The following is a 26,250-nucleotide window of genomic DNA, read 5'->3' as shown; positions in this document are numbered from 1 at the left end:
ACAGTTCTACATTGCAGCTGCAATCTGAAATAGTGCTGAAGCAGCCAGAATAATTACAGAGACCAACGTCAAAATACCTATATACTCATCATAAAACATTTCTGAAAATACACAGCGTACAGCAAATGAAGAACCAACATCTTGTGAATCCAGCCAATATTTCAGATTTTTTAAGTGTTTTACAGCGAAAACACAATATAGCATTATATTAGCTTACCACAATAGCCAGAAACACAAGCCGTTTACCAGCAGCAAAGGTTAGCGATCCTAACAAACCAGCAAAAGATATATAATTTTTGACTAACCTTCATATACTTCATCAGATGACAGTCTCGTAACATCATATTACACAATGCATATAGGATTTGTTCGAAAATGTGCATATTTAACGGCACAAATCGTGGTTATACAATGTGATTAGTAGTCAAACTTCAAGCAATCTGTTCGCGCCATCTTGGAGAGGCACCTAATCTAATCGATAACTAATCATAAACTTGACTACAAAATACAGGTTGGACAGCAAATGAAAGATATATTAGTTCTTAATGCAATCGCTGTGTTCGATTTTTAAAATTAACGTTACTATGATATACAGCGTGCGCTAAAGCGAGACCGCACCGCAATTCATGGCGGAATTATTGTTTCACATTTTTCAACATAAATACGAATTAATAGCATAAAGACCTCTTACTATTTGTTGAGCTTCCATCAGAATCTTGGGCAAGGTGTCCTTTGTCCAGAACAATCGTCTTTTTGGTTGAAAGATGTCCTCTTCAACCGTGTAATTAGCAGCTAACGTTAGCCATATGCCGGAGAGGTGTCCAACTCGCGACGACGCATGACAAAGAAATTCCAGAAAATCGCAATAAACTGCTATAAACTGCTATAAGTCGGTTTAAATTAACTACCTTATGAAGTTTTTAAGACAAAAAACAAATTAAATCAGAGCGCGAGATATAGAACTGCTAAACCGAAAGCTTTTCAGGACGCCATGCTTGGTGTCCCTCCTGCGTCAGGCCCCGCGTCGAACAAGTCGTGTAGTCCGTTCCAAGAGGCTTTATACTCCCCCAGATGGTGCTATCCACTCCATTCAAAGTATCACCGCTTACTGACATCTAGGGGAAGGCGTATGCAGTGCATGTAGCCCCATAGCTTACAAGGGAATTTATAAACCGACCCTGGAACAGAGACCTCGATTTCAGAAATCTCACTTCTTGACAGGAAGTGAGCTGCAGAATGAGTTCTGTTTCACTCAGAGAAATAATTCAAACGGTTTTAAAAACTAGAGAGTGTTTTCTATCCAATAGTAATAATAATATGCATATTGTACGAGCAAGAATTGAGTACGAGGCAGTTTAATTTGGCAACGAATTTTCTTCAAAGTGTAAACAGCACCCCCTATTGAGAAAAGGTGCAACCGCTGTGTCAGATTTCAAAAAGGCTTTACGGCGAAAGCACACGACTATGTTAGGTCAGAGCCTAGCCACAAAAACCATACAGCCATTTTCCAGCCAAGGAGAGGGCTCACAAAAGTCAGTAATAGCATTAAAATGTATCACTTACCTTTGATGATTTTCATCTGGTAGCACTCCCAGGTCTCCATGTTAGACAATAAATGTTTGTTTTGTTTGATAATGTCCCTCTTTATGTCCAAAAACCTCAGTTTTGTTGGTGCGTTTAGTTCAGAAATCCAAAGGCAAAATGTGCGCTCTCAACATCAAGACGAAAAGTCAAAAAAGTACAATAAAGGTTAGTGGAGACATGTCAAACAATGTTTCAAATTCATCCTCAGGTTGTTTTTGTCATAAATAATCAATAATATTTCAACCAGACAAAAGCTTCGTCAATAGAAAAGGAGAAACAAGAAATGCGCACTCCCGGTCACGTGCAGGACTCATGGCTGGAAATTTCCACTGGCCTCTCATTGATAGTCCACTGCCCTCCCTCATTTTTCAGAGTAAAAGCCTGACACAATGCCTAAAGACTGGCCACATGTAGAGGAAGCCATAGAGATCGTGAACTGGGTCCTAAGTGTTTGTATGGTGGATAGGCTTTCAATGGAAAAACAGCCTTTCAAAATAATAGTACTTCCTGGTTGGATTTTCCTCAGGTTTTCGCCTGCCATATCAGTTCTGTTATACTCACAGATATCCAAATCTACTAATTATATGCATATCCTAGCTTCTGGGCCTAAGTAGCAGGCAGTTTAATTTGGGAACGCTTTTCATCCAAAATTCCGAATGCTGCCCCCTACCCTAGTGAAGTTAACTGAGGAGTGGCTTCCGTCTGGCCACTCTACCATAAAGGCCTGATTCGTCGAGTGCTGCAGAGATGGTTGTCCTTCTGGAATAGTCTTGCATCTCCACAGAGGACCTATAGAGCTCTGTCAGAGTGACCATCGGTAGGCCGTCACCCTTCCAGAAGAACAACTATCTCTGCAGCACTCCACCAATCAGGTCTTTATGGTAGAGTGCCCAGACGAGGCTCCCGAGTGGCACAGCGGTCTAAGGCACTGCATCTCAGTGCTAGAGGAGTCATTACAGACCCTGGTTCGATTCCAGGCTGTATTGGGAGTTCCAATAGGGCGGCGCACAATTAGCCCAGCGTTGTCCAGGTTTGGCCGGGGTAGGCTGTGATTGGAAATAAGTATATGTTCTTAACTGACTTGCATAGTTACATAAAGGTTAAATACAATGTTTTAAATAAAATTTAAAAAATCAGGTTCTTGATCAAGGTCCTTCTCCCTGGATTGCTCAGTTTGGCCTGGCGGCCAGCTCTAGGACGAGTCATGGTGGTTCCAAACTTCTTCCATTTAAGAATGATGGAGGACACTGTGTTCTTGGGGACCTTCAATGCTGCAAAAACGTTTTAGTACCCTTTACACAATCCTGTCTCGTAGCTATACGGACAATTCCTTCGACCTACTGGCCTGGTTTTTGCTCTGACATGCACTGTCAACTGTGGGAGCTTATCTAGACAGCTGTGTCTTTCCAAGTCATGTGCAATAAATGTTATTTACCACCGGTGGACTCCAAGTTATAGTGTGTCAAGGATGATCAATGGAAACAGGATGCACCTGAGCTCAATTTTGAGGGTCTGAATACTTAGGTAAATAAGGTATTTGTTTTTTATATTCATTACATTTGTGAAAAAAAATCTAAACCTGTTTTCACTTTATTATGGGGTATTGTGTGTAGATTTTTTTTATATTCCATTTTAGAATAAGGCTGTAATGTAAAAAAAAATTGTGAAAAGGGGATGGGGTTGGAATACTTTGAATGTACTATATATATGTATGTGTATATGCTGTATATATCGATTACAGGCGCATGGGCCAACAGAGCTTGTGGGCCGCACCGCCTTATTGTGGTTGTGTGAGGTGTCCAGTACACCAGTGGGGCGGCAGGTAAGCCTAGTGATTAGAGCGTTGGGCCAATAACCGAAAGGTTGCTGGATCCAATCCCTGAGCTGACAAGGTAAAAATCTGTAATTCTGCCCCTGAGCAAGGCAGTTAACTCACTGTTCCCCGGGCGCTGATGTTGATTAAGGCAGCCCCCCACACCTCTCTGATTCAGAGGTGTTGGGTTAAATGCTGAAGACACATTTCAGTTGAACGCATTCAGTTGTACACCTGACTAGGTATCCCCCTTTCCGCTCTCCCCTGCTTAGTGTTGCAATGGCGAACAGGGTAGCCGCGCAGATAGGCCTGTGTTTGTTCACTGGAATCGATTGTGAAGAAACCCTAATCATGTAAAAGGGTTGTTTAAGTCCAAAGGACCCTGTGGTGATGGATGATTATGTGTGTGTGCGTGCATGTGAATGTAAGGCGTGCAACAGCATGAATAGTACATGTATAACCAAAATGTGTTTATTTCTGTGTGTGTGTGTGCGTGTGTGCCCCTCCCAGTGTATTGCTTTCCCCTGCTGTAATAGCATAACGTAAGGGCAGACTGACTAATGGTGTAGCTGACTGGCCAGCCGGAAAGGTCACGAGGAAGCGAGATACATATAGAACTGTGTGATTAAGCCATGCACCATGCGTCAAGTTATTATCACCAACATTAGTCAATCACACACACAGACGCACACCCACCACACATGGGTTTTGCGTGGGTGTGTGTTAGTGCGTGCCTGTGCGTTCCTGTGTGTACGCGTGCGTGTGTCTCGTAGCGCCTTGTGGTGTGTGTGCGTCCATGTGCGTCCATGTGCGTCTCTGCATGTGTGTCTGTGTGTGTCTTGCTGCGGTGTGTGTGTGTGTGTGTGTGTGTGTGTGTGTGTGTGTGGTGTTGAGTCCCAGTATGTCTGTGTTACAGTCCCCAGAGTGGCTATAGTTAAAAGGCAGTGAATGACATCTGCATTAGTTAACACTTTCCAATGGCTGGCAGGCCTCTCTCTCTCCCTTTCTCACTCTCTTTCTTTCTCTATCTTCCCCTCTCTTTCTCCACCTTCTCTTTGTGTAGTTCTCTTTTCTTTTTATGTATTTCTCTCTCTCTCGCTCACCCCCCCCTCTCTCTTGTGTTTCCATCTCTCTCCTTCTCCTGAATGTGTCTTAGGTTATGCCATCTCTCATTTTTATTACCCACGCCTCTATAGGGGCATCTGAAGAGCACGGAAGTAGCAGCTCTCTCTCTGAGTCTTTCTTTCTCTCTTTCCATCCCTCTCTCTTTCCCTCCAAAACTTGTCACACTCCCCTTTCTCTCTTCAACTATCCATCGGTCTGTCCCTCTGTCTCTACATCCCTCTCTTTCCCTCGCGTCTCCCTCTGTAAGTGTGTGACCATAAGCAAATAAAACACAGAACTAAACAAATACGATGCAAACAATTTGGTTCCGTTGTCTAGGTAACTACATGTTGGAACAGGACTAGAACAGTAGGTTAATGGATTAGTTAGGATAGTATTGTCCATGGCCTTGGTCCCCTGGTTAGGTAGTTGTAACCTCGCTGTACTGCATTGGATTTTACTTGACTGTTGCAAATTGATTGGCTACAGTTTAGGGCAGTGTATGACATATGAAACAATGGTTCTATGAAACGCATACACTAAAACCCACGTGACACGTTGGCTGAACACATGAACAAGTCATGATACACGCATGTTCCTCAAGTGTATTCCATGTCCAGGACCAAGGGTGCCAGGTTGTCAAGCAAGGCTTGAAGTACTAGACCACCAACGCAATGTGGAGAGGTCATTTTCTGACTGTCATTCTTTTTAAGCTTGTTCCTTGACAGTCCTGTCAATTGAAGTCGCAAGCCTCTTAACGGACTCTGCAGCAGACATTGTCACCTCTGAGGTCCTGTTTCTCACTTCTGGGGTCATGGTACATTCCACCAGTGGAGTGGCTCAGAGCTGACGAGGGCGCCACTCCACTAGCTCATCAGCCGTGGGGAGGTCTGGTGTTGACGGGGGCCTAATATAGCACACACCAACCCCTCGGAGAGATGAAAACAGTCTGGTGTTCCTTCAGTTTTTCAATTTTCTCTCTCTGTCTTCTCTCTCAATCTCTTCTCTCTCACTTCTATCTCTTTCCCTAGTCCTTTTCAGCCTCCTGCCTTAGGAAACCAGATTTTGGGCTAAAATGTCCTGGTACTGGGTGAAGTTCACGATTCTGTTGACCTTAACAAGGGTCGAGGACCATTGGAAGTAAAATAGCCCAATAATATCAATGATTCACCACCATATTTCACAGTCGGTATGGGGTTCTTTTCTGCTTATGCATTCTCATTTCGACGCCGAACCCACCCCTGGTGTTCATGGCCAAAGAGTTCTATTTTCATGGAGGAATGGTCTAAGATCCTTCCCAATGTGTTCTCCAACTCATATAACATTTTAGGAAAAGGCTCGTTGCCGTTATCTTTGCAAGGTGAGGTATTGAAAGGTATTCGAAAACAGAAGTGTCAATAATTGGGACCCCTATCTTTTTGCGAAAAAAAATATTACTTGTTAAGTGAAATCTCTTTCTCTGAGCAATTGTATTAGTATAAAATAATAGAATTTCCCAATTATTTCAGCATACAATTTATCTCAGTATTTTAATGATTTATTTTATACAGTCATTTTTGCTCATCTTTATTAAGGGTGTCAATAATTACTGGTTTCTCCTGTTTACAAGATAATGTTTTTCATAGCTGTCCTGGCACTGAGGGTGGAAATTTGACAGGATATTTTGTATTTCCCTTGTGATAGTCCCCATCCCCTCCCTTCCTCCCTCCCTCTATTCCTCTCTCGTCCGGTTAATTTGAGGAGCGAAGGATGCGATCAGTGATCCCAGGTGTTTCTTGTTAGACGTCTGATCCCTTGCTTCTCTCTCTCCACCTACAATGCTCCTCCATCCTTCTCTCCATCTGTCAGCCTTTCGGGATGGAGATACATAGTCAGGGAATTTGGAATCATTTGCTGTTTAATGGCCAAGAAATTTCTGAGGAACGTTTTGGAGTTAGCCCTCCAGAAGGGCATGGCTAGTCTGAGCAACAAGCAAGGAAAGATGGCGTCAGCTGTTAGTTATACAATTAATAATTAGTATTGCATAATGTTACTGTGTATTACTTTTTTGAGGCAAACCCTTTTGAACAAGCATGATTTTGGTTTTGCCTGTGGGTTTATATGGAAGTCGTGAAGCAAACTTGGCCAGTGGATGTATACGTGTGTACATGTTATCCTCTCCTTGACCTCATCACAGCTCTGGATGCCGGATTTATACAAAGCCAGATAATTTCACCATCAAGCTGGTGCTTCCACTTGGGGCGAAACTGGAACAGCCCACAATCTCCACTGTGGCTCTCTTGGAACACTATTGATGCGTTGCACAATTACTGTGACGTTGTTGTTGTGATAGAAAAGCTATTTATTTGTGCTATTTATTTTTATTTTGTATCCAGGGCAGATTGTAACTGACAAAGGCAAAAGTCTTGTAGACAAATCGTACTTTGTGTACAGCAGTGCAGTGCACATGGGAACAGTGTGTATATCATGTACAGGCTTTCTTTCTGCAGCCATACCATCTCTTAATGGAACAGAAAACGGCTTTGACAATGGGTTTTTATTTGTATTTTTGTATTAATACGTTTCTTGTTTTGCAGACGGACCAACAGTATGCCAACAGCGTGGCTGACAACCTCAAGCGCCTGTAAGTACCGCGGGATGCTGTTTCCATGGAGACCTGCCTCTCCATGGAGAGGACTGTTGTCACTTTCTATTCGGGCTCAGTGTGTGTTGGGTGGACCTGTGGAATAAGGTGTTTGTGTGTGTGGTATTTTTAAATGATTTTGTTATTGTGTGTGTTTGCTACCTGCGTTTGATGTTTGCATGTTAATTTACTTTTGTGTGCGTGTGTGTGTGTGTGTGTGTGTGATGTATTCACTCTACTTGTGACTTATGTCATGTTTGGTCTCTGCTTGTCTGTTTAAGTCTTGGATCTATTCCACACGTGTGCACATCTGTCTTCTTTGACGTGTGTGTGCATAGTGTATTTCTATTTGAATGCATGTTTGTTTGTGTGGTGTGTGCATTTCACTGTGTCTGTCTCTTATACACATCTAGATGTGTATAAGAGACAGCACACACACACACACACACACACACACACACACAAAGTATTGTATAACTAACCTTGTGGGGACACACAATTCAGTGCCATTCAAAATCCTATATTCCCCAAACCTAACCCATCCTCCTAGCCACTTCCGTAGACCGACAGTATCCCCCCTCACAAAATGCCCACTGTGCAGGTTTAAGACCCTGCTGTTTTAGACAGTCATGTTTGTCAGTGGGAGATTGAGCCAGAGCTTTTTTTGGGGGACCCAAGATGATACCAGTGGTCACTCCGTCACTGTCACTCCCCTGAGTCCCCAAGCAGTGTCACCTCAGGGGAAATGGGCTGCGTCTCAAATGGCACCATATTCCCTAAAGTACACTGCTTTTGACCAGAGCCTGATGGGCCCTGGGGAAAAGTTGTGTACTACATAAGGAATAGGGTGTCATTTCGGACACAGACATGGTTGGAGATGGCTATGGGGGTGGACGGAAGGAAGGGGGAGGGGAGAGGTATGGAGGGAAGAGAAGAGGGGAGGAGGCAGGTTGAATGTGCCCCCTGTCACCTTGTCGTTCTCTCAGTGAGATTGGAAACACAGGAGAGAGAGAGCGTGTGTGGGTGTGTGTGGTGTGAACTATTGTGAGTTAGTGCATGTGAGTTCCTAAAGGGCAACTTTTCCTGTCCTGGGTGATTGGCAGGGTTAGTGATGCACACTTGACCCCTGTCTCTCTCATGATTGGATCCTCTCTCTCTTCGTACGTCCTTATCTGAATTTAATTAAATTCAAACATTGAATTTGAGTTGGCCACACCCCACACGAAGCAGAATTGGAAGGAAGTAAAATGTAATTCAAACCAATTCAACTGAGATGTGAAACATGAAAGTCTAATTTGTTTGTCAAATCTTTTATCAAAAGATTATATTTTTGTATTTTTCTTTGTCATGAAATGTTACATTGTTCCCTTCCATACTGCAGTGTTTGATCTAATGCATTCTGGGAAATGTATTTAAAAAAAAATCATATTTAAAAACATTAAGGGAATTATTAAATGTACAACCCACAACATGATCTTAAAATATTTCCAGTCCACTGTAATTATTAAAAATTGTTATAGGAGAACGAGTTTTAAAAATGAAATGTTTCAAGCTTATGCTACATGGTATTGGTAACCATACATTATGTCAAAATAAACATTACTATGGTGTTAAATAAGCCATTTGAATTGTATTGAATTAAATTAAAATTCTGCTTCCTGTTGGGTGTGCCTGTCAGGCATTTGAATAACCTGACAAGAGAGGAAGTGATTATGTGTAACAGTATAACTTTAGACCGTCCCCTCGCCCCGACACGGGCGCGAACCAGGGACCTTCTACACACATCAACAACAGTCACCCACGAAGCGTCGTTACCCATCGCTCCACAAAAGCCGCGGCCCTTGCAGAGCAAGGGGCAACACTACTAATAGGTTTCAGAGCAAGTGACGTAACTGATTGAAACGCCACTAGCGCGTACCCGCTAACTAGCTAGCCATTTCACATCCGTTACACTCACCCCCCTTTCAACCTCCTCCTTTTCCGCAGCAACCAGTGATCTGGGTCAACAGCATCAATGTAACAGTATAACTTTAGACCGTCCCCTCGCCCCGACACGGGCGCGAACCAGGGACCCTCTGCACACATCAACAACGGTCGCCCACGAAGCATCGTTACCCATCGCTCCACAAAGGCCACGGCCCTTGCAGAGCAAGGGGCAACACTACTAATAGGTTTCAGAGCAAGTGACGTAACTGATTGAAACGCCGCTAGCGCGTACCCGCTAACTAGCTAGCCATTTCACATCCGTTACATATGCACAGGGTGGGAGAGACCAACATGCTGTCGTGTCTGTCCGTTTGTCTCTCTGTCTATCCTAACAGGGCTGTCTGTATGATAGTTGTAGAAAATAAAATGTATAGTTGATATCTCTCTCCACTCTCTCTCTTTACCCTCCTCCTTCTCTCTCTTTCCCCTCCTCTTTCTCTCTCTTTCAGATTTCCAGTTGAGATCCAGTCAGGTCTTCTAGAGATCATCTCTCCATCAGTCCACTTCTACCCCGATTTCTCCCGTCTGAAAGAGTCCTTCGGAGACCCCAAGGAGAGGGTCAGGTAAGACGGCAGCCTTCCCAGCAGATTGCTGCAGCTTTCACAACTGTCTGAGCAACCCACTGCAGTTCAGTACAGGAGACGAGTTTAAATTCAAGTCTTGTCTTGAACCGTGGCCCGTTGTTTCATATGAGGATGCTGTGACGATTCGTTGTTGTGTGTGTGGAATACCGTCAGGTTGAGTCGAGGACACTCCACTGCTCTGATCTTGTGTGACTTGATGACATCACCTGTGTCGCCCCTTCTCTCGTCACTTATTTAGTACCCCGCTGTGTGTGAATGAATGTGCGTGTGTGACATTCCAACGTCGAGACTGTTGTCTTCTTTTATTTAGCACTCTTCTGTATGTGTGAATATGTAATGGTCATGACTATGCGTGCATAAATGTGTGTATGAGAGAATCTGTCTGTCTGTTGGTCTGTTTGATTAGCTATCTAGCTGTGTGTCTAACTCGCTACTTGTCTACCTAAGTGCCTGTCTGTGTATGTGTTGGTGTGTGTGAGTATTTACGGTCAGGTAAATTTTTTTGGGCACCCTTGATAAAGATGAGCAAAAAAAGACTGTATAAAATAAATAATACAAATACTGAGTTATATTTTATGCTCAATTTATTTATTTGTTTTATACTAATACAATTGCTCAGAGAAAGAGATTTTGTCTAACAAGTTATATTTTTTTAATCATAAAACCCTTTCATGCGCGAGTTCCAAATATCTAACGGTCGCCCCAGCGTGAGTTTTTTTTATGGGACGTGATGTTAGAACGTTCTCTCGGTTCCAGTTTGTGATTGTTACACAACAGTACATTTAATCCGCGCTGCACTCAAACCAAAGCACTTAGCCTGTTTTTATTTATAGGCTGTTTCAACTTCAAATTAACAACGAATTATTAACAAGTTGTTATTTTCTAAAGAACAGTTTGAATTGAGGTGTTCCGCCTCCTCATTCATTCACATAAAAAATTGTCATTTTTACTTTTGCGGACAATTCATTTTTGGGACATTTCTGACACGGACAAAATTCCCCAAGCACTTCCCAATTGTTTTCATGCATTCCGATTCTTGCATATTTATTTTTTATTTCACCTTTATTTAACCAGGTAGGCTAGTTGAGAACAGGTTCTCATTTACAACTGCGACCTGGCCAAGATAAAGCAAAGCAGTGCGACACAAACAACAACACAGAGTTATACATGGAAAAAAATCTATATACAGTTTGTGCAAATGAGTTAAGGTTGTGGCATAGATTGTAATGGGCACATATTAAGTGTGTAAAATACTTTTTTGAAGGTTGTACAGATTATGATGAGCTATGCTAATTCCAGCAGTGTGTAGCCATGTTTGTTGACATACAATGCATTCTGGGTTTCACGTCTGTTGGATCAAAGATGTTATAACAAAATGAGGTGAGTAAGGGTTCACTCATTTTTTTGGGGACTTCCGGAAATTAATGGTGGGATGTGAATGATGGTGGATGACCCCCCCCTTGAACATGCATACAATAAACAGACCAAACTCATCTTGTCTCCTCTTATTATCTTTGGTTTCTGTGAGGATAAAAAAGCATGGCAGCGCGCAGAAACTAGCCATCATCGGATTACTTTCGATTTGAGTGTTTTACTCAATTATTTCGATCAATGGTGAGCTCACCCGTGACGTGATTAATTATAAATAGTAATTTATATTAGCTAATTCATATTGTAGTTTGTCAGCGAGAGTTATACAAATATGACCGCTTGTGTTATGTCAATCTTTCCTCAGTTAGCGCTAGGACAAATGTAGCCAACATTTTCCCGGTTTGGATGATTGTGCTATGCTGTAGATACTTGTGTGAATGTCTGAACATTGCATCCAAAAATAAACTGTTCACATTCTGGACATAACGTTTTATGGACTGTGTTTGTGTAAATTGTTTCTGAAAAAAGTGTGGCCAGCTCAAATACTGATTGTTGCGTCATTCGAAACTGGCCGTTCTAAATCAGAGTTCTAATCACACCGGGACCACTGTAGAATGATCACACCCGTGTGTTGGTACTTGTGTGAAAAAGACAGCTGCCCCTCAACCATCCGAGACCCCCACAAACCTCTCCCGCCATTCCCAAACCTGAGACCAGAAACAGGCTACCTGAAGGCAATACCAGAACAAATGGTCTATTGATTCTGTATCTTTACAACAAAATCTGACAACAAAATCTGCAGAGGTGGGATGATTGTATGCCCCAAATATTCAACATTTTGTTGGTGGCAAGAATTCGGTACAATAGGTTTAACTGAAAAGCACGAAGTCTTGAATCAACCCATACACCCTGTGCCATGGAATCAGTGCATAAAAAATCTCTTCCCATCTATTTTGCAATCTGCACTGCTGTCAACATCCTGGTCCTTAAATAAAACTGGTATACTTTATGCTATTTTTGTTCCTCCGCCAGTTTTGATCCTTTATATTGGGCAGACAGACCAGTTCCCTACCTCCTGCCACTGCCACCTGCCTGCTCCATTTTTGGGGTAATGCTGTAATCAATTGGTTGTCATTGGATTGAGCAGACCTTCCCATACAATTTGGATAACTCCATGAAAGACAACTCTACAATTCCAATGTACAATATAAGTTAAAAACAAAATACCCTTTTCAAACATCTTTTCCATAAATGCAGGTCTTTTATCAAACAGCACATTTAAGTCCAAGCATAATATTTCTTGTAATATTTGTTCTATATTTTCTGTGGGATGAAATTGTAACCAGTTCTGCAATGCTTGTTTGAAAAAGAGAGATACTTTGAACAATTAATCGAAAATGAGGCATGGCAATCTGCACAAAGGCAAAAAATACATTTTTAAACAACGAATGAGCTTTTCTTAGTAATCTACATGAGAAACATTTTGGGTTCAAGTAATACTTTTGTATGTGACGATTTTAGAGAGAGGTTTAGTGCTTTTATATTTAATCATCTCAGCCCACGCAGTTCATATTCGTTATACAGATAGGCACGTTTTATCTTGTCTGGTTTAGCATCCCAGATGAAGCCGGGGGGGGGAAAATGTGCTTATATGATTTGAAAAACGAATCATCAGGAGTAGGCAGGGCCATAAGTAAATGACTAAACTGAAATATGACCTAGGAGTTAATCAGTGTAATTTTTCCACAAATAGACAAGTATTGACCTCCCCATGGTAGCAGGATCTTGTCTATTTTTACTAGTTTTCTATGGAAATTCATTGTGGAAAGCTCATTTATATATTTTGTGATATGAATACCAAGTATGTCTACTTCACCGTCAGCCCACAGATCCTTGATATCCTTCATCTTTGCTTATGGACTGCCCGCTTTAATTCAAACTACAGGTTTTCAATGGTGTTCAAGTCCATAGACTGAGTAATGTTGAATGTTCATTTTGTGGTGATTTAATCATTTGTGGATTTTTGTGTGTGCTTGGGGTTATTGTCTTGCTGGGAGATTCACTTCTGGCCAAGTTTCAGCCTCCTGGCAGAGGCAACCAGGTTTTGGGCTAAAATGTCCTGGTACTGGGTAAAGTTCATGATGCTGATGACCTTAACAAGGGTCCCAGAACCATTGGAAGCAAAATAGCCACATAACATTAATGATCTAACACCATTTTTTTTTTTTTTTACAAATGTAAGCCCCTGGGGTTTATTAAACGGCATTGACACTTGGATTGGAACCGGTGCTATGGTCAGATTACATTAAAATATATGGTTGCCTCTTCCAGGAGCCTGAAACTTGGACCTGACTGGATGTGCCTAAGTATGTTTGCCTTTCTTTGTTTATTTTTGCGTTAGTCTGGCAGTACGTCTCTGAGTGTGGGGTTGTGTGTGGTGATCCTTCCTGCGCGCAGTCAGTCTGCTCTTTGTTTTATTTAGCGCTTGGCTGCGCTGCGTGTTTTTTTGAAGATGAGACTTGCTGAAGGCGGTGTGCTGCTGCTCATAGCTCTTCTATTCCTAACTCAGCCATGGTTATCTAATTACCAAGGCAAAGTAATCCATAGACTCAATTTACTTCTCGCCCCACAACCCTTAAAAAACCTCATAGAATAGTCACTGTTTTAATAAACTCCTGCTTAGTTTACTTAACTGCTTTGGCTACTTTGTAGCTCGTTTACGTAGCCTGCTTAATATATGCTTTATGATAGAAATACAGAAGGATAAAATCAAGTTGTTCAAAGGTGCAGTACAAGTGAAGTTTCCCTCCTGTTGTCTCTCCTCTCCTCCGTGGGCGTGCCAGGCTCTCTCTTTCACCTGTGTGTGTAATCCGGGGAGATTTGTTCAGATTAGCGGTTTAGGACGGGCTCACTCTGATATGATTACTAATCTGGGAAAGGGAGGGCACAACTCTCCTCAATCACAATCCCGCCAGGTACAAACATTCATCCCCACACTCCTGCACATAACTTGTGCCCACATGCTCAGATGGGTGAGAGAAAAAGAGAGAGGGATAATTAGTTCCTGCCTGTCCAGGTGTTGAGTGTCTGGTGTTGAACACAGACATTCTGTCCCAGCTCTTTGTGATTATTACCGCTACATTAGCCAGGTGTATCGTGTTAGTGTTAGCAGGTGCACTGCCCGTACCACCACATCCACAGTGGGTGTGTGTAGGATGTTTATCCTTTGTGTCTTTTCTTTTGCTTGCATGTCTGTGCAGTTGTGACTGTGTGTGTGTACTGTATGTGTAGTAATTTTAGTGTGCGTGTGTTTGTTTGTGTGTGTGTTTAGTTCAATATGTGTCTCTGCATGTATGTTTAGTTTAATGCGCGAGTGTGTGTGTTCGTGCGTGCGTCTGTCTGTGGTGATTTATGTGCTGCAGTAATGAGTGTGAGCAGGGAGAATGGCTCCCTGGGCTGCTACAGGCCATTGCCATTGCTTATTCATGAGGAGCACTTAAGACAGGGGCCCATGTCTCGCTGAAGTATTTAACTAGTCACACACACATAACCAACCACACACGCAGACGCACACTCATGCAAAACACCTGCACACTCATGCAAAACACATGCACACTCATGCAAAACACCTGCACACTCATGCAAAACACCTGCACCCTCATGCAAAACACCTGCACACTCATGCAAAACACCTGCACACTCTTACAAATGCACCTACTCAAAAACACAACTACACACACATACCGTCAAACTCGTACACACACATCATCAAACTTCCACTCTGTTTAGATTGGCAGGCCAGGGCCAGTAATAACTGTGGTTGTCAAGTTCTGGGTGAGAGCATCTTCTAACAGGACAGACCTCTCTCTAAGAGAACACACACCACTGTTCCATACACATAATTTCTGATGCCTCGAGCTATTGGAACTGTGTCAGGGTGTGCAGTTAAAATTAGCAAAAAACACACACATTTCTTCCACAAGGCCGTGGGGTAACATCCAGAGACTTGTACCGAAACCACTCCTGCATTGTCTTAGCTGTGTGCTTAGGGTTGTTGTCCTGTTGGACCTGAGCGCTCTGGCACAGGTTTTCATCAAGGATCTCTCTGTACTTTGCTCCATTCATCTTTCCCTCGATCCTGACTAGTCTCCTAGTCCCTGCCGCTGAAAAACATCCCCACAGCATGATGCTGCCGCCACCATGCATCACCATAGGGATGGTGCCAGGGTTTCCTCCAGACGTCACGCTTGGCATTCAGGCCAAAGAGTTCAATCTTGGTTTCATCAGACAAGAGAATCTTGTTTCTCATGGTCTGAGAGTCCTTTAGGTGCCTTTTGGCAAACTCCAAGCGGGCAGTCATGTGCCTTTTACTGAGGAGTGGCTTCCATCTGGCAACTACCATAAAGGCCTGATCGGTGGAGTGCTGCAGAGATGGTTGTCCTTCTGGAAGGTTCTGCCATCTCCACAGAGGAACTCTGGACCTCTGTCATAGTGACCATCTGGTTCTTGGTGACCTCCCTGAGCAAGGCCCTTCTCCCCCGATTGCTCAGTTTGGCCAGGCAGCCAGCTCTAGGAAGAGTCTTGGTGGTTCCAAATGTCTTCCATTCAAGAATGATGGAGGCCACTGTGTTCTTGGGGACTTTCAATGCTGCAGAAATGTTTTGGTACCCTTCCCCAGTGCCCTTCCCCTGTGCCTTGACACAATCCTGTCTCAGATCTCTATGGACAATTCCTTCGATCCCATGGCTTGGTTTTTTCTCTGACATGCACTGTCAACTGTGGGACCTTATATAGACAGGTGTGTGCCTTTCCAAATCATGTCCAATCAATTGAATTTACTGCAGGTGGACTCCAATCAAGTTGTAGAAACATCAAGGATAATCTCAGGAGTGGCACAGCGGTCTAAGGCACTGTATCTCAGTGCTTGAGGCGCCACTACAGACACCCTAGTTTGAATCCAGGCTGTATCACAACTGGCCGTGATTGGGAGTCCCATAGGGCGGCGCACAATTGGCCCAGTGTCGTCTGGGTTTTGCCGGTGTAGGCCGTCATTGTAAATAGGAATTTGTTCTTAACTGACTTGCCTAGTTAAATAATCAATGGAAACAGGATGCACCTGTCTCATAGCAAAGGGTCTGAATACTTATGTAAATAAAGTATTTCTGTTTTTATTTTTAATACATTTGCAAAAATGTCTAAATCTGTTTTCGCTTTGTCAACATTGGGTATTGTGTGTAGATTGATGAGCAACATTTTTTATAAATCAATTTTAAAATAAGGCTGTAACGTAACAAAATGTGGAAAAAGTCAAGGGGTCTGAAAACTTTCCCGAAAGTACTGTATATCAACGAATTGGTGAGGGCACTAGAACAGTCTGCAGAATCCGGCCTCACCCTACTAGAATCTGAAGTCACATTTCTACTCTTTTCTGATGATCTTGTTCTTCTGTCCCCAACCAAGGAGGGCCTACAGCAGCACCTAGATCTTCTGCACAGATTCTGTCGGACCTGGGCCCTGACAGTAAATCTCAGTAAGACAAAAATAATTGTGTTCCAAAAAAGGTCCAGTTGCCAGGACCACAAATACAAATTCCATCTAGACACCATTGCCCTAGACCAGGGGTTCTTAAACTTTTTCAGCCTGGGACCCAAATTAGAAATTCTGTGCTTTCCTGGCACCCAAGCTTTGGAAAACATGCAACTATATTTAAATATCGGTACATTTCATTGCCCTTATGCCCCAAAAAAAAAAAGCAATATAGACAAAAACAAATAACAATGAAATACCCATAAATATATTTTCATGTTTATTTTTCCCCATTAAAAACGCTCTTACATACCTGTCTAGGTTGGAACTGTTGCTGTTAAAATACAATAAATAATTTTATTCTGAACTGGAATGAACGGATTGATCACATCACACAGATGTATAACAGAACACACACACACAGGCTTTTTGATCGTGCAACCCTAAGTAACAGTTCAGATAAAAAATGATCTGAAGGTTTCAACAAGCATGTCTATTCTGGGATCAGTTTTTGACAGTACAACACTGAGGTCATGCTCAGCATTGCAACTGTTTCTGTACTTGAGAACCCTGACTTGCATAGGTATGTGGTGCCAAACTGGATCAGAACATCTACTGCTTTCTCAGTCAGGCAGGAGACCGCTTCCTGTTGCAGATGAGCAACCCAGAACTGTGTGTGTTTGTCTCAAAAAGCATCTTGCTTCAATCAGTTTATTCCAGTTCAGACTAAAAATGACTACTTGCAACAGTTCCAACCTCGACTTGTTTTCAACAATAATTTCTACAGTAAAATGTACAGTAGGCCTGATCATTTTTCATCTTTACCTAAATATCCAATATCCAAGACTAAATATCCAAGATGGCATAGCAGTGCAGACGTGTTATGTCCATCCTCTCGTGTGCTTTTGTATTTTTTCGTATTTTTTGTATATATTTCAATTTTATTTTCAATCTCTTCTCCATTTTATTTCAATTATACCTTCCGGTAACCTGCCTCACCCAATGTGATACGGAACCGCTATTATTTTTAATTTTTAGACCTTATAGCAAGAACCACCTAGCCATCAGAAGCTAACCAGCTACAAGCTATTTAGCTATTTATTCATTGTTAGCCACTGCTAGCAGCCTTTACCTTCTGCACAGGTACCAGCCCTTTTAAAAATATATTTTTTTTTTTTTGCCTGGATAATACTCGCCAGCCTACCAGTAACGGACTATCTCTCCACTACAACGCCGGATTCCTGCCGTAATCACTGGACCATTACTCCTGATCTTCACAGCTAGCTAGCACCCACCGAGTTACCCAGTACCGAAGCTATCCCTGAGGCCCACCTCCCGGCCTACTCAGTTGTTCACCCGGACTCCACTCAAACACGGCTAGAACACACTACCTTGGCACCGGATCAACGCTGCTACCGAGTGGCTATAGTGGCTAACGCCCCTGCCCCAAAGCTAGCACCAGTTAGCTGTGAGCCAGGCGCATCTCCCGGCTAGAAAACTAAATTACTACAACTACAATACCTCTTTCGCCATCTGGCATGGATCCTTAGTCCACACGGCGCCCCGCCGTACCACCACGACTGGTCTGCCGACGAATACTCTATCCGCTGTGCCTTCAACCGGCCTCCGTCGGAGCAGACGCTTCTACTAGCCCCGAGCTACTAACTTTAAACGCCGTGTCGACCGCGTGCTAGCGTAGTAGCGACTACTCCACGGCTTCCCTGTTCCATCTATTGCTGCCCCCTGGACCCTATGATCACTTGGCTACATAGCTGATGCCTGCTGGACTGTCCATTAATCACGGTACTCCATTCTGTTTATTTATTTTAATTAAATTTTTTATCTGTCGGCCCCAGCCGCGAACTCAGTAGTTAACCGACCCTCTCTGCCCATTCATCGCCATTTTACCTGTTGTTGTTTTAGCTGATTAGCTGTTTTTGTCTCACCCGTTGTTGTCTTACCTAGCTCTCCAAATCAACACCTGTGATTACTTTATGCCTCGCTGTATGTCTCTCTCATATGTCAATATGCCTTGTATACTGTTGTTTAGGTTAGTTATTGTTTTAGTTTACAATGGAGCCCCTAGTTCCACTCATTATACCTTTGATACCTCTTTTGTCCCACCTCCCACTCATGCGGTGACCTCACCCATTATAACCAGCTTATCCAGAGATACAACCTCTCTTATCATCACTCAGTGCCTGGGCTTACCTCCGCTGTACCCGCACCCCACCATACCCCTGTCTGCACATTATGCCCTGAATCTATTCTACCACGCCCAGAAATCTGCTCCTTTTATTCTTTGTCCCCAACRCTCTAGGCGACCAGTTTTGATAGCCTTTAGCCGTACCCTCATCCTACTCCTCCTCTGTTCCTCGGGTGATGTGGAGGTAAACCCAGGCCCTGCCTTGTTGATTTCTGTGATTGAAAAATCCTTGGTTTCATGCATGTCAACATCAGAAGCCTCCTCCCTAAGTTTGTTTTACTCACTGCTTTAGCACACTACGCCAACCCTGATGTCCTTGCCGTGTCTGAATCCTGGCTTAGGAAGGCCACCAACAATTCTAAGATTTCCATACCCAACTACAACATTTTCCGTCAAGATAGAACTGCCAAAGGGGGAGGAGTTGCAATCTACTGCAGAGATAGCCTGCAAAGTTCTGTCATACTTTCCAGGTCTATACCCAAACAGTTTGAACTTCTAATTAAAAAAATTWACCTCTCCAGAAATAAGTCTCTCACTGTTGCCGCCTGCTATCGACCCCCCTCCGCTCCCAGCTGTGCCCTGGACACCATTTGTGAATTGATCGCCCCCCATCTAGCTTCAGAGTTCTCTTCTGTTAGGTGACCTAAACTGGGATATGCTTAACACCCCGGCAGTCCTACTATCTAAGCTAGATGCCCTCAATCTCACACAAATCATCAAGGAACCCACCTGGTACAACCCTAAATCCGTAAACATGGGCACCCTCATAGACATTATCCTGACCAACTTGCCCTCCAAATACACCTCCGCTGTTTTCAATCAGGATCTCAGCGATCACTGCCTCATTGCCTGTATCCGCTATGGGTCCGCGGTCAAACGACCACCCCTCATCACTGTCAAACGCTCCCTAAAACACTTCTGCGAGCAGGCCTTTCTAATCGACCTGGCCCGGATATCCTGGAAGGATATTGACCTCACCCCGCCAGTCGAGGATGCCTGGTCATTCTTTAAAAGTAATTTCCTCACCATCTTAGATAAGCATGCCCCGTTCAAAAAATGCAGAACTAAGAACAGATATAGCCCTTGGTTCACTCCAGACCTGACTGCCCTCGACCAGCACAAAAACATCCTGTGGCGGACTGAAATAGCATCGAATAGTCCCCGCGATATGCAACTGGTCAGGGAAGTCAGGAACCAATACACGCAGTCAGTCAGGAAAGCAAAGGCTAGCTTTTTCAAGCAGAAATTCGCATCCTGTAGCTCTAACTCCAAAAAGTTCTGGGATACTGTAAAGTCCATGGAGAACAAGAGCACCTCCTCCCAGCTGCCCACTGCACTGAGGCTAGGTAACACGGTCACCACTGATGAATCCATGATAATCGAAAATATCAATAAGCATTTCTCTACGGCTGGCCATGCCTTCCTCCTGGCTACTCCAACCCCGGCCAACAGCTTCGCCCCCTCCGCAGCTACTCGCCCAAGCCTCCCCAGCTTCTCCTTCACCCAAATCCAGACAGCAGATGTTCTGAAAGAGCTGCAAAACCTGGATCTGTACAAATCAGCTGGGCTAGACAATCTGGACCCTCTATTTCTAAAAATATCCGCCGCCATTGTTGCAACCCCTATTACCAGCCTGTTCAACCTCTCTTTCGTATTGTCCGAGATCCATAAAGATTGGAAAGCTGCCGCGGTCATCCCCCTCTTCAAAGGGGGGTGACACCCTAGACCCAAACTGTTACAGACCTATATCCATCCTGCCCTGCCTATCTAAAGTCTTCGAAAGCCAAGTTAATAAACAGATCACTGACCATTTCGAATCCCACCGTACCTTCTCCGCTGTGCAATCCGGCTTCCGAGACGGTCACGGGTGCACCTCAGCCACGCTCAAGGTACTGAACGATATCATAACCGCCATCGATAAAAGACAGTACTGTGCAGCCGTCTTCATCGACCTGGCCAAGGCTTTCGACTCTGTCAATCACTGTATTCTTATCGGCAGACTCAATAGCCTTGGTTTTTCTAATGACTGCCTCGCCTGGTTCAACAACTACTTTGCAGATAGAGTTCAGTGTGTCAAATTGGAGGGCCTGTTGCCCGAACCCCTGGCAGTCTCTATACCACAGGGTTCAATTCTCGGGCCGACTCTTTTCTCTGTATATATCAATGATGTCGCTCTTGCTGCGGGCGATTCCCTGATCCACCTCTACACAGATGACACCATTCTGTATACTTCTGGCCCTTCCTTGGACACTGTGCTAACTAACCTCCAAATGAGCTTCAATGCCATACAACCCTCCTTCCGTGGCCTCCAACTGCTCTTAAACGCTAGTAAAACCAAATGCATGCTTTTCAACCGTTCGCTGCCCGCACCCGCCCGTCCGACTAGCATCACCACCCTGGACGGTTCCGACCTAGAATATGTGGACAACTATAAATACCTGGGTGTCTGGCTAAGACTGTAAACTCTCCTTCCAGACTCATATTAAACATCTCCAATCCAAAATCAAATCTAGAATTGGCTTTCTATTTCGCAACAAAGCCTCCTTCACTCACGCCGCCAAACTTACCCTAGTAAAACTGACTATCCTACCGATCCTCGACTTCAGCGATGTCATCTACAAAATAGCTTCCAACACTCTACTCAGCAAACTGGATGCAGTCTATCACAGTGCCATCCATTTTGTTACCAAATCACCTTATACCACCCACCACTGTGACCTGTATGCTCTAGTCGGCTGGCCCTCGCTACATATTCGTTGCCAGACCCACTGGCTCCAGGTCATCTCTAAGTCTATGCTAGGTCAAGCTCCGCCTTATCTCAGTTCACTGGTCACGATAACAACACCCACCCGTAGCACACGTTCCAGCAGGTATATCTCACTGATCATCCCCAAAGCCAACACCTCATTTGGCCGCCCTTCCTTCCAGTTCTCTGCTGCCAGTGACTGGAACGAATTGCAAAAATCGCTGAAGTTGGAGACTTTTATTTCCCTCACCAACTTTAAACATCAACTATCTGAGCAGCTAACCGATCGCTGCAGCTGTACATAGTCCATCTGTAAATAGCAGACCCAATCTACCTACCTCACCCCCATACTGTTTTTATTTTATTTACTTTTCTGCTCTTTTGCACACCAGTATCTCTACTTGCACATCATCATCTGCTCATTTATCACTCCAGTGTTAATCTGCTAAATTGTAATTATTCGCTCCTATGGCCTATTTATTGCCCACCTCCTCATGCCTTTTGCATACACTGTATATAGACTTTCTTTTTTCTACTGTGTCATTGACTTGTTTATTGTGTTATTGCCTTGTTTATTGTTTACTCCATGTGTAATTCTGTGTTGTTGTCTGTGTCACACTGCTATGCTTTATCTTGGCCAGGTCGCAGTTGCAAATGAGAACTTGTTCTCAACTAAACTACCTGGTGAAATAAAAAAATACATCTGTACGGTTTCTTGGGTTTTGCACTATCAGTAGCTAGTTAGCTTGCTTTGGCTAACGTTAGCTATTAGCTGTGTAACGTTACAAGGCCAGGGGATTGTTTGAAAAAGAAACTCACATCTACTACTATGAGAGATAGTACTCCCTTATTTCTGCGTATCATCACCTGTTATAAAATGACAACAATGCCTTGCTAGTTGACTTACTTTTCCACTTTCGAAGCACTGTTTCCTGAAGCATTCTGCCCTGTTCTTAAAGAACTCCCTGGGTTTACCGTCATGTTCTGCCCGGATGTTTGGTCAGGACGTGTCGTTTTATTAATTTGTTTGTTTTGAGAGACTCATTACTAAGTACTTCCCCACACAAAACACATTGTGGGCGCTCCTCGTTATTTCTCAAAGTTTGTATGAAAGAGACAAAATGTCATCACTGTATTTGCGTTTCATGACGATTGAGTTCAGTCAGAACATGTGGCTAGCATGAGTCCATTTCATGACAGCGGCGAGTGGGAATAACAAGTCAGTGGCTTGAACGACAGCGCTGCAGCGTGTGGGTAGCGGAGTGATCTTCAAGAAAACTGCATAAAAAAGATCAGATAAACAGCGAACTCCCTCCACCTCTCCCACTCGCGCAGCTGCCAAACTGAGCAGAGACTGCTGAAAAGCAGAGAGCACACTGAACCGAGAGCGCAGTTGCACTTGGCCAAAGCGATTCCAGTAATTAATGAAATAATTATACATTTACGACTCACCATTATCAGGTTTGGGTCGTGACCCATACTTTAAGAAACGCTGCCCTAGAGCACACAAAAAACTATACATACCTCGGCCTAAACATCAGCGCCACAGGTAACTTCAACAAAGCTGTGAACGATCTGAGAGGCATGAAGGGCCTTCTATGCCATCAAAAGAAACATAACATTTGACCTACCAAATCAACATAAAAATACTTGAATCAGTTAAAGAACCCATTGCCCTTTATGGTTGTGAGGTCTGGGGTCCGCTCACTAACCAATAATTCACAAAATGGGACCAACACCAAATTGAGACAACATGCAGAATTCTTCAAAAAATATCCTCAGTGTACAACATAAAACACAAAATAATGCATGGTCCTAAACAGAGAGTACACAGTGGTAGAATACCTGACCACTGTGACTGACCCGAACTTAAGGAAACCTTTGACAATGTACAGACTCGGTGAGCATAGCCTTGCTATTGAGAAAGGCTGCCGTAGGCAGACCTAGCTCTCAAGAGACAACAGGCCATCACAGCAGCAAGACTTCTGTAATCTGTTGCCAGAAGAAAATATGACATTTGAAATGTTTTTATTCTTTTGGAGCTATTGTTAGTGTAATGTTTACTGTTATTTTTATTTTTTATTGTTCATTTAACTTTTGTATCTTTTTCACTTGCTTTGGCAATGTGAACATATAGACATGGAAAGAGCAAGAGCGAATGAGGGAGAGGGAATGAGCAGGACAGAGAGGGAGGGAGAGGGAATGAGCAGGACAGAGAGAGGGAGGGAGAGGTAAAGTGAGAAGAAGCGAGAGACTGAACCAAAGACGATGGGAGATAACCAGAGCTAGAGCGAGAGAGACAGTTAAGATGTGTGATCGAATCACAATAAGATTAAATGGATAAAGGAAAGTGTAGATGTCAGAGAAAAAGAGTGGCTAAGATTGATGATAAAGTGAGGGTATGTGTGTGTATGTGTGAGAGAGAGACACTTCCAGATGACTGAGCTGTGAACAGGACTAGAAGTGGATCACGGCCAATGAGACAGAGAGGACAGGGTGACACTCTCAGGTCACCACGGCGACTAGGGCAATGTCACACACACTGTTCATCAACTGCCCCGGTCCGTCTGCCTCTAGTGTTGTGTTGTCTTAGTGGTAGTTTTCTTTAGTCATGCAATCTGGCTCCGGTCCAATATCCACACTAGTGTTGTTGATGGCTAAGCCTAAGTGCATTGCATTTGTTCTCCTAAGACCTAGGTACTATTGTCCCGTTGCTTCTTGAGTATGCTGTGTTACGATGCAGATATTCTTTGAGTTTGCGACCAGGTTGGGGTGGAATTACTCTGTCACGCTAGCATACCACTTAGAATGAAGAAGTGTATTCGACTCGCTGTCCTCTATAGCCTATTGCAGTGTTTAGTTTAAATGTCATTATTTTCACCAGTGATATACTGTAATATACAGTTTATATTATTGATTATATTTTAGCTTGTAAAGTAAAAATGCAGTGGTAAGCTAAATCCCAAGAGTAAAATGTAAGTGCAGTGGATGTTTTAAGGCTGCTGCCAGGATATATTGAATTCAAAGTAAATTAACTTCATCTTGAGAGAGAAAGGGGGAGGAAGAAGAAATGCAGAGTTAAAGACATGTGTTCTGCTCTCTCTGTGTGTGGGACCGTGAGGGAGTTAGAGAGGGAGGGAGAAAGGGGGAGGAAGGGAAGAAGAAATGCAGAGTTAAAGACATGTGTTCTGCTCTCTCTGTGTGTGGGACCGTGAGGGAGTTAGAGAGGGAGGGAGAAAGGGGGAGGAAGGGAAGAAGAAATGCAGAGTTAAAGACATGTGTTCTGCTCTCTCTGTGTGTGGGACCGTGAGGGAGTTAGAGAGGGAGGGAGAAAGGGGGAGGAAGGGAAGAAGAAATGCAGAGTTAAAGACATGTGTTCTGCTCTCTCTGTGTGTGGGACCGTGAGGGAGTTAGAGAGGGAGGGAGAAAGTAGCATAGGGAGAGGCAGCGAGAGATAATTGGTGTGTTAATTCATTCATTGGCCAGATAGGCCAGTCTACTTCTCTCCTTCTCCATATATCCATCTTCCTCTCCTCCTCTCCTTCTTCTCTTGGGTCCATGAGGACAGTACCAAGCTCAGTTTCTGTCAAAGCTGATGGGGCCCTAGAGGCACCCCTTGCCTCACCTCCTTCCTCTCCCGCCCTCTATCCCCTTCTCTTTGGGGGAGTCAGCCCATCATGAGACCCTGGGAGATGAACTGTGACTGATTTAAATATAATTTAAGGAGGAATGGAGTGTGTGTGTGCGTTGGCATGTGTTCTGCTCTCTGTGTGTGTGGGACCGTGAGGGAGTTAGACCGCCTTGCAAACAGTCAGCCTGTGGTGCTCTGCAGGGAGTGGAGGAGGGTGAGGTGGGTGGGAGGGAGGGTGGGTTTTTAAAATATTTATTAGGATCCCTATTAGCTGTTGCGAAAGCAGCAGCTACTCTTCCTGGGGTCCACACAAAGCATGAAACATGACATAATACAGGACATTATTAAACAAGAACAGCTCAAGGACAGAACTACATACATTTAAAACAGAACACACAGCCTACATATTAATATATACACACAACATCTAGGTCAAATAGGGGAGAGGAGTTGTGCCATGAGGTGTTGCTTTATCTGTTTTTAGAAACCAGGTTTGCTGTTCATTTGAGCAATATGAGATGGTGTCACGTTCCTGACCTGTTTTCTGTTAGTTTTGTATGTGTTAGTTGGTCAGGACGTGAGTTTGGGTGGGCAGTCTATGTTTTCTGTTTCTATGTTGGTGAATGGGTACCTAATATGGTTCTCAATTAGAGGCAGGTGGTTTTCATCTCCTCTGATTGAGAATCATATTAAGGTAGGTAGTTTCACAGTGTTTGTTAGTGGGTGGTTGTCTCCTGTGTCTGTGTCTATGTTGCACCATACGGGACTGTTTCGTTCGTTCGTCGTTTTGTGTAGTCATTTTCCTGTTCGTTCGTTCTGCGTTACATGTAAGTCCTTACGTTCAGGTTTGTCTACTCCGTTTGTTGTTTTGTTTAGTTTTAAGTGAAGTGGGGCGGCAGCGTAGCCTAGTGGTTAGAGCGTTGGACTAGTAACCGAAAGGTTGCGAGATCGAATCCCCGAGCTGACAAGGTACAAATCTGTCGTTCTGCCCCTGAACAGGCAGTTAACCCACTGTTCCTAGGCCGTCATTGAAAATAAGAATTTGTTCTTAACTGACTTGCCTAGTAAAATAAAGG

General features: G+C 43.6%; 1 protein-coding gene across 1 annotated transcript in view; it reads left to right on the top strand.

Moving 5' to 3' along the window:
- mgat4b (alpha-1,3-mannosyl-glycoprotein 4-beta-N-acetylglucosaminyltransferase B) overlaps window positions 1-26,250 on the top strand; it is a 227,396-nt gene that overhangs the window by 120,389 nt on the left and 80,757 nt on the right. The window contains exons 5-6 of the mRNA XM_023992677.2: window positions 7,078-7,124; window positions 9,560-9,673. Of these exons, the coding sequence (XP_023848445.1) occupies window positions 7,078-7,124; window positions 9,560-9,673 (161 nt within the window). The remainder of the gene's footprint in view (window positions 1-7,077; window positions 7,125-9,559; window positions 9,674-26,250) is intronic.

The sequence above is a fragment of the Salvelinus sp. IW2-2015 genome, linkage group LG8 (assembly GCF_002910315.2).
Source record: "Salvelinus sp. IW2-2015 linkage group LG8, ASM291031v2, whole genome shotgun sequence".
In the NCBI taxonomy this organism is placed as follows: domain Eukaryota; kingdom Metazoa; phylum Chordata; class Actinopteri; order Salmoniformes; family Salmonidae; genus Salvelinus; species Salvelinus sp. IW2-2015.
This window is presented reverse-complemented; position numbering and strand designations above follow the sequence as displayed.